Genomic DNA, 12,889 nt, shown 5'->3' with positions numbered 1-12,889 from the left:
TAGATCTTGTTGGGTTGTCATTATTATTATTGTTGTTATTACTTAGTGTTCTTCTTTATCTCAATTTATTATAGTTTTTGTTTTATAGTCTTCGTTTTAAAGTTTAGGTTGTCCAACATAAGTGTTACTATTCCAGCTTTCTTTTGACATTTATGTTCATGACAAATGTTTCTCCATCCCCCCACTTTTGATGTGTGGATGTCTTTAGGCCTAAAGTGAGTAGGTGGCACATAGATGGGTCTTATTTTTTTATTCATTTTGTCACCCTGTGTCTTTTGATTGAAGCATTTAGTCCATTTACATTCAAAGTAATTATGATAGATCTGTATTTATTGCCATTTTATTATCTGTCTTCTTGTTTCTGAAGATTTTCTACGATCCTTTCTTGTCTTTCTCGGTTTGCTGATTTTCTTTAGTGATATATTTGGATTTCTTTTTCTTTATTCTTTGCATATTTATTAGTGGGTTTTGATTTGTGATTACCATTAGGTTTGTATATAACCTTTTCTGCATATAGCAGTCCATATTAAGTTGATAGTTTAAGTTTGAACCTATTCTTTACTCCTCTCCTCCCCACATTTTAGGTACGTGGTGTTGTATTTTGCATCTTTTTATTCTGTGAGTTCCTTGGCTGATTCTTTACCCCTCTCCCCCCCCAAAATATTCATTTTTAATGATTTTGTGTTTCCTGTCTTCATCCTGTCACTTTTGGTCTTTCCACTCAGAGTCCCATTATTTCTTGGAGGGCTGGTTTAGTGCTCACAAATTCCTTTAGTGTTGTTTGAGAAACTCTTTATTTTGAGTGACAGCCTTACTGGATAGAGTATTCTTGGCTGCATATTTTTCCCGTTTAGCACTTTGAATATATCATGCCATCCCTTTCTGGCTTGGAAAGTTTCTGCTGAAAAATCCCAGTAGCCTTTGGGGTTTCCCTTATGTGTAACTGTCTTCTTTTGTCTTGCTGATTTGATTTGATATCTTTCTGCTTTAAAATTATTTTTCTTGGTTAATGTTTTGCTGTTTTAATATAATATGTGTTGGTGTGGCTCTCCCTTTGTTGATTTTGTTAGGGGTTTTCTGTGCCTCCTGGATCTGGTTTTCTGTTTCCGTCCTCCGATTAGGGAACTTTTCAGTTATCTCTGCAAATAAATTTTCTACCCTCTTTTCTCTCTCCTTCTTGTGGGAATCCTGGGATGTAAATGCATTCATGTTTAATGGAGTCACTAAGTTCCCTAAGTCTGTTCTCATTTTGCATAATTTTGTTGTTCAGTATGATTACTTTCCGTTACTCTGTCTACAAGTCTAGATCTTGAAGACTGATTTTATGGTCATTTCTTTATCAGTCATATTACTTATATCTGTTTCATTTAGATCTCTGTCCATGACCTTGACCTGTCATTTGGGACAGCTTCCTCTGTCTTCTCATTTTGTCTAAGCCTCTGTACCTGTTTCTCCGGGTTAGGAAGGTCAGCTGTGTCTCTTGTTCTTGAGGGTGATGGCCTTCTGAAGAAGAGGTCTTACAGTGCCCTGCAGCCTGGTGTCCCCTGTGCCAGGGGCCTGCCGCTTCAGGGAGTGTCTCCCATGTGTGCGCATGTGCTCTGCTGTTGTGTCCTGGCTGCTCCATCCCTCAGACCTCCGCAGAGCCTCTCTTTGCCTGTCGTGGGCAGTGTTTTGTCTCTGGCGTGAATGTCGTGTGTTTTAACTAGTTGTGCGCTGGTCTGCTTGTGAAATGATAACCCTTCGCCTCTGCTGCTGGAACCAAGGCCCCCGCCAAACTTCCAGGGCAGCTAAGTGCTGCGGACGGGGGTTTTGGCTGACCTTCTGGGGACCCGCCTTGCTGGGTCTGAGGCAAGCGTAACCGAGACCGGCGGTTCCAGCCTCATCAGCAGGTTAGGTAGCGAGTGTGGGTGCTGGGCTGGTTCCTGGATGTGGTTCTGTGCTTACGCTGAGGGGCAGGAGGGGAAGCTCCTGCCAGTTCCTTTGTACCTTTGTACCCCAGGAGCGGTCTCTCTGTTACTGCCTCTCTGGGGCAAGTCTGAGAGGAGCACTAACCTCAGCACTGTGCGCCCCAGGCGCTCTTCAAATCACAGTGAACTTATTGTACGTCCTCAGGCCGCTTGCCCTGCCTTGTGTCTAAGAGCAGCCCCAGTGCCTCGGGGCTCTGTGGGAGCCAAGCCTGCTGACCTTTAGAACTCCAGGCTTTAATTAAGCCCCACTGGTTGCAAGAACTCACGGAATTCAGCCCCTCAGCCCCTCTCACTTTCCAAGCCAATTGCTGTGGGGATTTGTCTTCCTCATGCTCTCCCACGAGTTAGTGTGTCTCTTGTCCTTCTCTGTGACCACAGCACCCCCCCCCCCCCAGTGGCCTGGATTCATGTCTCTCCCAAACCTTATATCCGCACTTCCTACCTTCTCTGATGTGGCCTCTTCTCTGCCTTTAGTTGTGGAGTTTGTTTTGTTAGTCTTCAGGCCGATTTTGGGGTATCTGGGGCAATTTGATAATTACCTAGTATGAGGTGAGCCTAGATCCTCCCGGTGGGGTTTCGGAGTGATGGTGGGGTTCAGAGCTGACGGTCAAGAAAGAATTCTTGAAGATGTCTTCTGTGCACAAAGGTGATTTTATTAAATAAAGCAGGGACAGGGCCGGTGGGCAGAAAGAGTTGCAACAACTGGGCTTGTGAAGAGCGGTTACATGCGATGGAGTTAGGAGGGGTGAAGTCCAGAGGAAGCTTTGTAAAGGGATTTTCCATATGCTAAAGATAATTATTGGAGGCCCAGCCTTTGTCAAGCTAAGGTGGTTTTTCCCTACAGGAAAGCATCTGTCTCCTTATGGCAGTAGGGAGTTCCTAGAGATCAGGCTATTGATAAAATTGCTTTTTTCTGGTAATTTGCCAAGATATTTGTAAACTGATGGAGACTCTGTCAGTGTAACCGTGTGTTTTCTGTCCTTTGCTTTGTTCTTGGGCAGCCAGGAGTACCCAAGGAATGTCACACACATCACACCTAGGGATGGGGGTGTGTGGTTTGCTCGGTGTCCGCTTACCTTTTGCCCCCTCATCACTTCCTCCTTCCGGAAATGATCTAGATTCTTAATGATTTTAACTTAACTCATCATTTAACCGAACTTGGCAAAACTTTAACGTTTTAGGCTACCCCCCCCAAAATTGGGAAAACAATATGTAGACATAAATATCAGAGAAAAGCCCATTTATAAACTTAAAAAATTTTTACGATTTTTATCTTGTTTACTTTGTTTAATTTACTTGTCCTTAATAACTATGTTTTTTTTTTTTAAGCTCTAAACCCAATGTGGGGTTTGAACTTGACCCTGAGATCAATCTCTTGCTCCACCAACTGAAGGAGCAAGGTGCCCCGATAACTATGTTTTGATTACCTGTAAAAGCTGTATTAAACATTAGACAAAGTCAGCCATTATCCTAAGCTATTAATTTTGTTTGTTTGTTTTATTTCTGAGAGAGAGAGACAGCGTGAGCAGGGGAGGGTCAGAGAGAGAGGGAGACACAGAATCCGAAACAGGCTCCAGGCTCTGAGCTGGCTGTCAGCACAGAGCCCGACCACCGGGCTCGAATTCACTGCTAGATCATGAGCTGAGCTGAAGTCAGAAGCTTAACTGTTGAGCCACCCAGGCATCCCACTTGAAATTTGCATTTTAAAGTGATGGACCGGATAGAATTTCCTAGAGAAGACCACTAGAACATTGGACATTTACATCTTAAAGGCACAGAGAAGGACTGAAAGCTTCTACTAGGATTTTTGTTCCCTTAAAGCCAGAATTTTTATACTCATAAGGCTTTTGAGCGAGGGGAGGCTTGGGGATTGGTAAAAATGATTGGTAGTCCTTGAATAGTTTTGGAACCACAGCTCTAGTCTTGTGAAGGACTGGCTTTATAAAACAAGAACAGCTATTAATTCCACAAAGAATTGGATTGTCAAATGATATCAAAGGACTGACACACCCATCTACTTATAAGAATATCTTCTCTAGGTGGTTGGGTGGCTTAGTTGGTTAAGCATCAGACTCTTGGTTTTTGATGTCATGGTCTGTTACTTCGAGCCCTATCTAGGGCTCTGTGCTGACAGTGCAGAGCCTGCTTGGGATTCTTTATCTTCCTGTCTCTCTGCTCACTCTCTCCATCTCTCTCAAAATAAATAAATAAACAAACTTAAAAAAAAAAAAAAGAATGTCTTCTTTTAGGGTGCCTGACTTGCTTAGTTGGTAGTGTGTGACCCTTGATCACAGGTTGTGAGTTCCAGCTCCTGGGTACAGAGATTACTTTTTAAAAGTTAAAAAAAAAAGAATGTCTTCTTTCTCTCTGGGTTCCTAATAGCCTGGGGGAGAAGGCCTTGGCAAAAAGATTGCTTTCGGACTCTGAATATCAGCAACCAATTCTTTTTTTTTTTTTTTTTTAATGTTTTATTTATTTCTAGGAGAGAGAGACAGCGTGAGCAGGGGAGGGTCAGAGAGAGAGGGAGTCACAGACTGAAACAGGCTTCAGGCTCTGAGCTGGCAGTCAGCACAGAGCCCGATGCAGGGCTCAAACCCACGAACTGCGAGATCATGACCTAAGCGAAAGTCGGACGCTTAACCGACTGAGCCACCCAGGCGCCCCTCAGCAACCAATTCTTGATTATAAAGTTACTAAATCTTCTCAAATATTTTGTCAGGGCAAACAGTAAAATAATTCTGGGAGTATTAAACAACCTCATGGGCCCAAGAGGGGTCCTCAGAAAGGGTGTGAAAGATACGGTCTTCAAAGGATCTAGAGTCACTCTCAACAACAGGCAAAGAAAGAATCAACTAACTGCCTGCAGGCCCCCTGCAGATAGAAAGCCAGGTCAAGTTCTTAGGATGTAAAAGGAGACCAGTAGGGAAAATAGCTGTTTTTACTGGAGAAAGGATCCAGGAGAAAGGATTGGTAACCAATGGAACTGAATTTGGAAAGGAAGAAACAATCAGATTTTTATTTTCCTCTCCCACCTGGGCTCAGAAAGTAATAAACTTACAAAAGCTCTTGAGGATCCTCCCCAGAATAAGAAATTATTCAAGTAAAGGGTCACCTGAGTGGCTCAGTTGGTTAAGCATCTGACTTTGGCACAGGTCACGATCTTGCAGTTGATGAGTTCAAGCTCTGCATCAGGCTCTGTGCTGACAGCTCAGAGCCTGGAACCTGCTTCAGATTCTGTCTCTGTCTCTCTCTTTGCCCCTCCCCCGCTTTTTGTCTCTCTCTCAAAAATAAACATTAAAAAAATATTCAAGTATAGCCTTTAGTTTGGCCTTTAAAAAAAATGTTTTTTTAATTTATTTTCAAGAGCAAGAGAGAGATAGCATGAGCAGGGGAGGGCCAGAGAGAGAGGGAGACACAGAATCTGAAACAGTCTCCAGGCTCTGAGCTGGCAGTCAGCACAGAGCCCAACACGGGACTCAAAGCCATAAACCAGTGAGATCATGACCTGAGCCGAAGTCGGATGCTTAACCGACTGAGCCACCCAGGCGCCCCAGTTTGGCCTTTGATCACAGAGTGAAAGATACCTGGAAAGTATCACCGGTAGCCTCAATTGGTCTTATTCTACAAGTGACTGCTTAATAGTCTCTTTAGAGTGAAAGGCAATTCATAGAGAGGCTGACCAGAATGAATACTCAAAGGATAGAGGGGAACAGTAGGGTTACACTGGTCTTACAGCCTTGTTTTAAGTGCCTTTTCTCACTTTCACTAGCTTTTTACACTGAATCTTTTTAATGATACGTTTGGAATTTTGAAACCTTTTGGAGGCTTCTGCTTGCCATTTAGAATAGATATCCCATTATGTTTAACTTGGGAATCGTTTCTTTGAAGTACGTTTCTTAAATAGCCTTATCTAATTGGAACATTCTCCATCATGGCCATTCTTAAGTATCGCCATTTTTGTAGCTTTTCACAGCTTCCAGCACCATAGTTTTTAGACCTCATATAGGCAGGTGTGCCAGAAGGTGGTGGGCTGTTGAATTTAAGGAACCTCAGTCTAAGCTTTTATTTATACAAAACGACAAAGACGTGTACCTTAACACACCAGGAGTCAGCAAAAGATGTTACTCTTACCAGCAATGCCCATCGTGGACCAAACCAGCAGACTCCATTCAGGGAGACTATGGACTGGACATGAGTAAAGGATGAACCCCCCAAACCCTGGTAAATGGGGGGTGTGGACAGGAACCGGAGAAGGGAATGCAATGTGGAATTGCAGATGGAACCAAGCGCTAAGGACTAGTGCGCTGTTAGATCCTCCTGTCAGTGTAGACCTGTGAACTCTGGACTGGAAAGCTACTTAGATTGGCAGCTCAAATGCAGAAAGAGCAGAGCTGAAACCAAGAGGGACTTACCAATTGCCCCTGGAAATGGCGAGAAAGAGGAAACTCAAAAGGGCTCTCAGGGCCCCATACCTGTGTTTCTGCCTGTCCCTGAACACTATCAGAATTTCCCTTTGGATCCTGACGCTGCTACCAAATGTGTTTAGAATAAGAATTTAACCAAGTAAATTTGAAGATTTAATAGGCTTTCTTAGACTCTTCATGAATGGGCATTCTATCTAGCAGATAGAGGGGAGCTCCACCAAGTAAACAAGAGAATGGTTTTTAAAGGCAGAGAGAAGGCATTCTTTAAAAAAAAAAAAGTTTATTTATTTATTTTGACAGAGAGTGGAGGAGGCCTAGCTGTCACTACAGAGCCCAATAGGGGACTCAGTCCCATGTACCACAAGATCGTGACCTGAGCCCAGATCAAGAGTCAGATGCTTAACCGATTGAGCCATCCAGGTGCCCTCAGAGAGAGGGCATTTTAAAAAAAGAAAGAAGGGATGCTTGGGTGCCTCAGTCAGTTAAGCATCCGACTCTTGGTTTTGACTTAGGTCATGATCTCCCAGCTCATGAATCCAAGCCCCATGTAGGGCTCTGTGCTGACAGCGTGGAGACTACTTGAGATATTCTCTCTCTCCCTTTCTCTGCCCCTCCCGCGCTTATGCACTCTTGCTCTCTCAAAATAAACTTTAAAAAAGAAATAAAAATTTAAAAAGAAAGGACTTTATTAGCGAGATGTGTGCTGTTTAGGCAAGGTTGCCTCCTAAGGGGAGTAGAAGGGGAGTAGAATCCCAGGGAATTCCACATTGACTGGTTAAAGGTTACATGCTTGGGGGATCAAAATTGCCGTTGGGTTAGGAATTAAGTCTTGGTTTACCGACTTGGGCCCTTATCCTATGTGGCGCCATTGGGGGCCCATGGTTATCGTTTGATCCCCAGTAACTGTGGGTGCGCAACACTGTGTCCTGCATTCATCATGAAACTAAAACTCTCCAGACTGTGCTAACTTAGCCCTGGCACGGCTGCTTGTAGGGCATACAGCTCTGTGTCTAACCTGTAGCAAGTAGACTCCCGTCCAAGATACCTGGAGGCTTCCGTGCCGTGGTTCTTAACGCACACGTGCAAGGATGAGAAGGGCGGGATCTGTGCTCAGACTTTCAACATTCCCTGAAGATAGGGAACCACTTATTTTCCTTTGCCATGCATTCTGTAGTCATTTATTTTAAATATTTTCTTTTTGAATGTATTAGGTTGAATCATATGAAATTGTTGCTTTTCAACCCTTTTGACCTACCAAAAAAATGGCAGTTTTATATGGCTTAACCTGATGTGGATGAACGGCATTTGAAGTATTTTCTAGATAAAAATAGGGCATACAAGAGCAAAGTTCTTCATTGAATTCAATTCACTTATTCATTCATTTTCATTCGTTTGTATTTATCCCTTGATCTTTCTACATGATTAGGGTTATTGAACTTTTTTCTTTTATTTTTTAGGTTTTGCTTTTATTATTATTTAAAGACCTATAAACTGTCAAAAACAGAGACCCTGATTTTAAATACAGATCTATGCCAGTCAAATAATATCCTCATTAATCTGGAGGATTAATGGTTCGGATTGTGAGATAATCTTAACAGTCGTCCTTAATTTAGCAAATCTTTACTTCAGAAAAGAGTAGTGAAAATTAATAATAGAAACAAGTGTGTAGAGGGAACAGTTGAGAAAATTGACCATTACATACAAGGAACTGATCATGATTATGCATTCACTTAAAAAAAATCTATTGATGTCTATCAGATAACATTTTCTAAAATGCTTATTTTGAGTGTGTGTGTACTCAAGCAGAGGAATGGCAGAGAGGAAGAGAGGATCCCAAGCAGGCTCCGTGCTGTCAGCCCAGAGCCTGATATGGGGCTCGAACCCACGAACTGTGAGATCAAGACCTGAGCCAAAATCAGCAGCCAGATGCCTAGCCAACTAAGCGACCCAGGCACCCCATCAGATAAAAATTTTTTGAACCCTAGTTTTAAATTGCTTTAAAAATACTTAGTGTCCTTGAAAAAGATGAAAACATGGGGCGCCTGGGTGGCTTAGTCGGTTAAGCGTCCGACTTTCGCTTAGGTCATGATCTCGCGGTTGTGGGTTCGGGCCCCGCGTCGGGCTCTGTGCTGACTGCCAGTTCAGAGCCTGGAGCCTCTTTCGGTCTGTGACTCCCTCTCTCTCTGACCCTCCCCTGCTCACGCTGTCTCTCTCTCTCCTAGAAATAAATAAAACATAAAAAAAAAAAAAAAGAAAAAGATGAAAACAGTATCCCTTGACACATACTCTGTAATGCACACTTTTTCTGTGTTAGTCTGGCTTGGTGATGTATTTTTATATGCACTTAGTATTGACTTCACATTGTAGTAGTGATACAGTCTTTTAACAAAGAGGAACTAAAACAAAACCTTTCTACCCAAAAAGATTTATTTCCTTCTACACTCGATCTCCTTAAAGTAGATTTGGTGTGATGTGCTGTGATCTCCACATTTCAGGTACTACGCCGTGATGGTCACCATGTTCTTCACGGTCAGCGTGGTGAACAACTATGCCCTGAATCTCAACATCGCCATGCCTCTGCACATGATATTTAGATCCGTAAGTGCTGCCGGCTCCCCGCGTATGCTCCTCCAGAAGATGAAGCCAAGAGGGGAGACCAAACACTTGGCAGAACTATAAAGGTCTTGTAGTAAGAAAAGTCTAGATTACAAGAATAGGTGTCCTGGATAGGTGAGCAAAGGCTGGCTTTCATCTGCGAAGTAAGGTAAAAGGCGGACAATTCATTCTTACCCTCTGAAGTCTTAAGAATGATCAATAAAAGGAGCTAAAATGTCCCTGTGACACAGATTTTATGTTTAATTTCTTTCATCTGGTTGATTTTATATTCAGACCTGCTATGAATGTTACTTATTTTTCATCAATTTTGGTATCTTTCATAAAATTACATTGACTCTTAGTACATAAAAGAGATACCTCCCTTTTCTGATATATATTTTTTTAAATATTAAATATTTTTTAATATTTAAATATAATATTTTAAATGTATATATTTATATTTTTAAACAAGAGATTTGAGACAACTAAATAAAGGAAAATTCTTGATGAAGGTAGGGTTTCTCCCAAAGCAGCAGATGTTTTCTTTTTCTCCTGTTTGGTGGGAGATCTGCATGTAGTTCATATATAAATAAGACAAGAATGCTCCCTGAAGAACGGGAGAGACTTCAAAGAGAGTGTAGTTAGAACTGTAGAAAAATGCGAGGCGCCTGGGTGGTTTAGTCAGGTCATGATCTCACGGTTTGTGGGTTCAAGCCCTGCATCGGGCTCTGTGCTGACAGCTACCTCAGAGCCTGGAGCCTGCTTCAGATTCTGTATCTCCCTCCCTGTCTGACCCTCCCCTGCTCGCTCGCTCGCTCTCTCTCTCTCTCTCTCTCTCTCTCAGAAGTAAATAAAACACCAAAAAATAATTAAAAGAACTATAGAAAAATGCAAGATGTGTGATCATTGGAATTCTAACATGTCTGCGTAGTCTGAGATTTTTGTGAGATCGAAGGTGCTGTCCCCAAAGGGACTTTTCAGCACTAAGTATAATTATGTAGGTGACCTTCAAAGCATTGGGCATGTAATAGACTTTTAGTAAAGACTTGCTGATTGATCACCTTCTTTCCAAAGAAGAGAAAGAGATCCCTGCATGACTTCTTTCATTATTTAAAACTGAGGGTGAGGAGAGCTTATTAAAACTGTCATAATTTAGATGGAAAATTTCACAAAAGTAAGTCTACAATATAATTGATTTCTGCTAAGCCTTAGTTTCCGCTCTGACCGATATTTAGAGAATTGATCATTTTTCTTGTTGTTATCTTTGAAACGTTTTATTATTTTACATAACAGATTTGTGTGGCTTGTACTCTTTGCTATTATAAGAACAAGTGAGCCTTATTAACTGTTCATCCTGATCTCTTCCTCCTTGGCTCTTTTGCTTGCGTGTCCATGTTTATATTTATCTGGAAATATTTTCTTTCCCAGGGCACTAAAACTCTGTTGTCTCCTTTTACAGGGCTCTCTAATTGCCAACATGATCCTAGGAATTATCATTTTGAAGAAAAGGTAAACAATACACTTTCGTATTCTATGTGTAGGAAGGGTGTGTCCTGAGCCCCATCCATCAGCTGGATTCCTTTTCTCGTAGCGATGACAAGTTAGCTCTTGATCATCTTCTCTGTCTCTCAGCTCTCTCTCTCTGACAGTGACCTGCATCTTGAGGCCGTGGACCAGGTAAGGGCCCCACCTGTCGGTTTGGAGCAGCACTTTCTCTGTGTAGAACTCTTGTCGTCATTGAGTCTTTAGTATCAGAGTAACCTACAAAGCCTGTTGATCTAGAACTTCACTCCTGCATGGTCTCTGCTAGCTACGTGGGTCTCTTTGCATTTATGTTTAATGAAATACTCAGTGTCTTGGTCCCGGTAGTTACATTTTAAGTACCTATTGCCCCGCGTGGCCAGTGGTGACCATGGTGGAGAACCCAAGTACAGAACATTTTCAGCTTCCCGGAAGTGATGGGACACTGGTGTCATAGAAGGTGTTTATAAGTACAGTGTGATCATCCGTATTGGGAAGAAAATTCCTGGGGTGCCTGGGCGGCTCAGTTGTTGAGTGTCCGACTTCAGGTCAGGTCAGATCTTGCAGTTTGTGGGTTCAAGCCCCGTGTTGGGCTCTGTGCTGACAGCTCAGAGCCTGGAGCCTGTTTCAGATTCTGTGTCTCCCCCGCTCTCTGCCCTTCCCCCACCCCTGCTCTGTGTCTGTCTGTCTCTCTCTCTCTCAAAATTAAATCACCATTTAAAAAAAAAAGAAAATTCCTAACAAAGGCCCAAATGGCCAAGAAGCTAGAATGGCAAGTTTCAGGACTGTTCCAGGTGGCTGTTGCCAGCGGCTCTCTCTGGGATGTGGTTGGGAAGTATCAGAAGGCCCTGGGATGCTTTCTCAAAGTATTTGTCTTCCACTTTTGTTCTGAGCCTTACCCCTTAACCCCCAAGGAGGAGGGGCACTGGGGTGAGTCGGCACATTCAGTCTGGAACATTTCTCAGGGAAAGTTCACCCTCGCTGTTAAGACCACAACTGTACGAGCTCATGCCAGCCTTTCTGTCTGAGACCCCAGTATTAGAACTCTCTATGGGAATCTGGGGTTTTTAAGTAATTAGGGCTGTGTCACGAGAAGGATCGTCGTCCTGTCGTGATAGGCTCCATATCGTGAACCGTTATCTTCTGAGGCTTCTATGTCCCCCAGATAAGGTATTATCGTGACTGATTTCTCTGTTCTCTCCCGGTAGACATTCATGTATACTGGTCGGGTTCGTTACATTGAAGTGACTGCCATACTTCCTGACAGTGTAGAATTCACGTTGGGACAGACCTGCCGTCCTTTCAATCTTTGATTTTGCTCTTAACAGGGGTACAAAAGCCACGTTATAAAAGGAATGTATTCTCCTGACAGTGCTCCGAAATGTCAAGGGCCTTTCTCCTACATCTCGGTTTCCCTTAAGACTTTATTCTGGGTCTGTCATCGTGAATCTATCCAAGTAAGCCTCTTTGGCACTCCTTGGTGTGTGTTCCCCAGACAGCAGGAATTTCCCCAAGGCAACTATCTAATATCATGACTTAGTAAGTTAGTATCACCTCTTGTTTATCTTGAGTAGAGCCTCTTAAGTTCATAGTGTGTTCCTCTTTCTAGGAGTTGAAGACCAAGCCTATACTTATTAATTTTCATGAATTTTTAGGCCACAGTTCCAAACCTTTCCCTATCTTGATCTTTCCAGACTGAAGAGCTCCCTTAATTTTACATCTGCCTCCTCCAGGACCCATTTCCTCACCCCGCCCTCCCCTCTAGCAATGTGCCCTTGGCCCCTCGAGCTGCTTCTTAGCCAGTACCTTTGGCCATTTATGGGTGATGTGACCAGAACTGTACAAAGTATTTGACTAGAAAACCTCTGATGGTTCCTCCTGTAAGTTTAATTTCTTTTCATTCTTGCCCGAATCCTTTTGCTTTATCACTAAGAGCCCAAGATGGATATTAACGATGTTGTTCCAGTTAATATGAAATGCCACTGTTCTTATGCTGGTAGTGCTGTTAGTGTCACAGTCCTCCCTATATCCAGCTGTGCCAGTGTTTAAAAACATTTGAGGGGCACCTGGGTGACTTAGTCGGTTGGGTGTCCAAATATTGATTTCGGCTCAGATCATGATCCCAGGCTTGTGGAATTGAGCCGAGTCAGTCTCCATACTTAGCTGCTTAAGATTCCCCCCTCCTCGCCCCCTCCACTCCCCCACTCCTCGCCCCTCCCCTTCCCCCCTCTTCGCCCCATGCCCCCCTCTTCGTCCCTTGCCCCCCCTCTTTGCCTCTCGCCCCCTCTCCCCCCACCTTCCTCTCCTCTCTCCCCCTCTCCCTCCCATCCCCCCCCCTCCCCCTTACTTGGCGCTGATAATCCATTCTTCCTCTTACGTAGT

The 12,889-nt window shown here is 43.2% G+C and overlaps 1 protein-coding gene across 2 annotated transcripts in view; it reads left to right on the top strand.

Annotated features, from left to right (window-relative positions):
- SLC35B4 (solute carrier family 35 member B4) overlaps window positions 1-12,889 on the top strand; it is a 41,673-nt gene that overhangs the window by 17,010 nt on the left and 11,774 nt on the right. The window contains exons 3-4 of one of the 2 annotated variants that reach the window (XM_039243973.1): window positions 8,887-8,989; window positions 10,446-10,495. The exons of the other annotated variant lie outside the window; for it this stretch is intronic. Of the exons in view, the coding sequence (XP_039099904.1) occupies window positions 8,887-8,989; window positions 10,446-10,495 (153 nt within the window). The remainder of the gene's footprint in view (window positions 1-8,886; window positions 8,990-10,445; window positions 10,496-12,889) is intronic. 2 annotated transcript variants of the gene reach the window in all.

This window comes from Hyaena hyaena, unplaced genomic scaffold, assembly GCF_003009895.1.
Source record: "Hyaena hyaena isolate Hyena2069 unplaced genomic scaffold, ASM300989v1 scaffold_8, whole genome shotgun sequence".
NCBI classification, from domain to species: Eukaryota; Metazoa; Chordata; class Mammalia; order Carnivora; family Hyaenidae; genus Hyaena; species Hyaena hyaena.
Note: the sequence above shows the minus strand (reverse complement) of the source record. Positions and strands in the feature narration are given on the sequence as shown.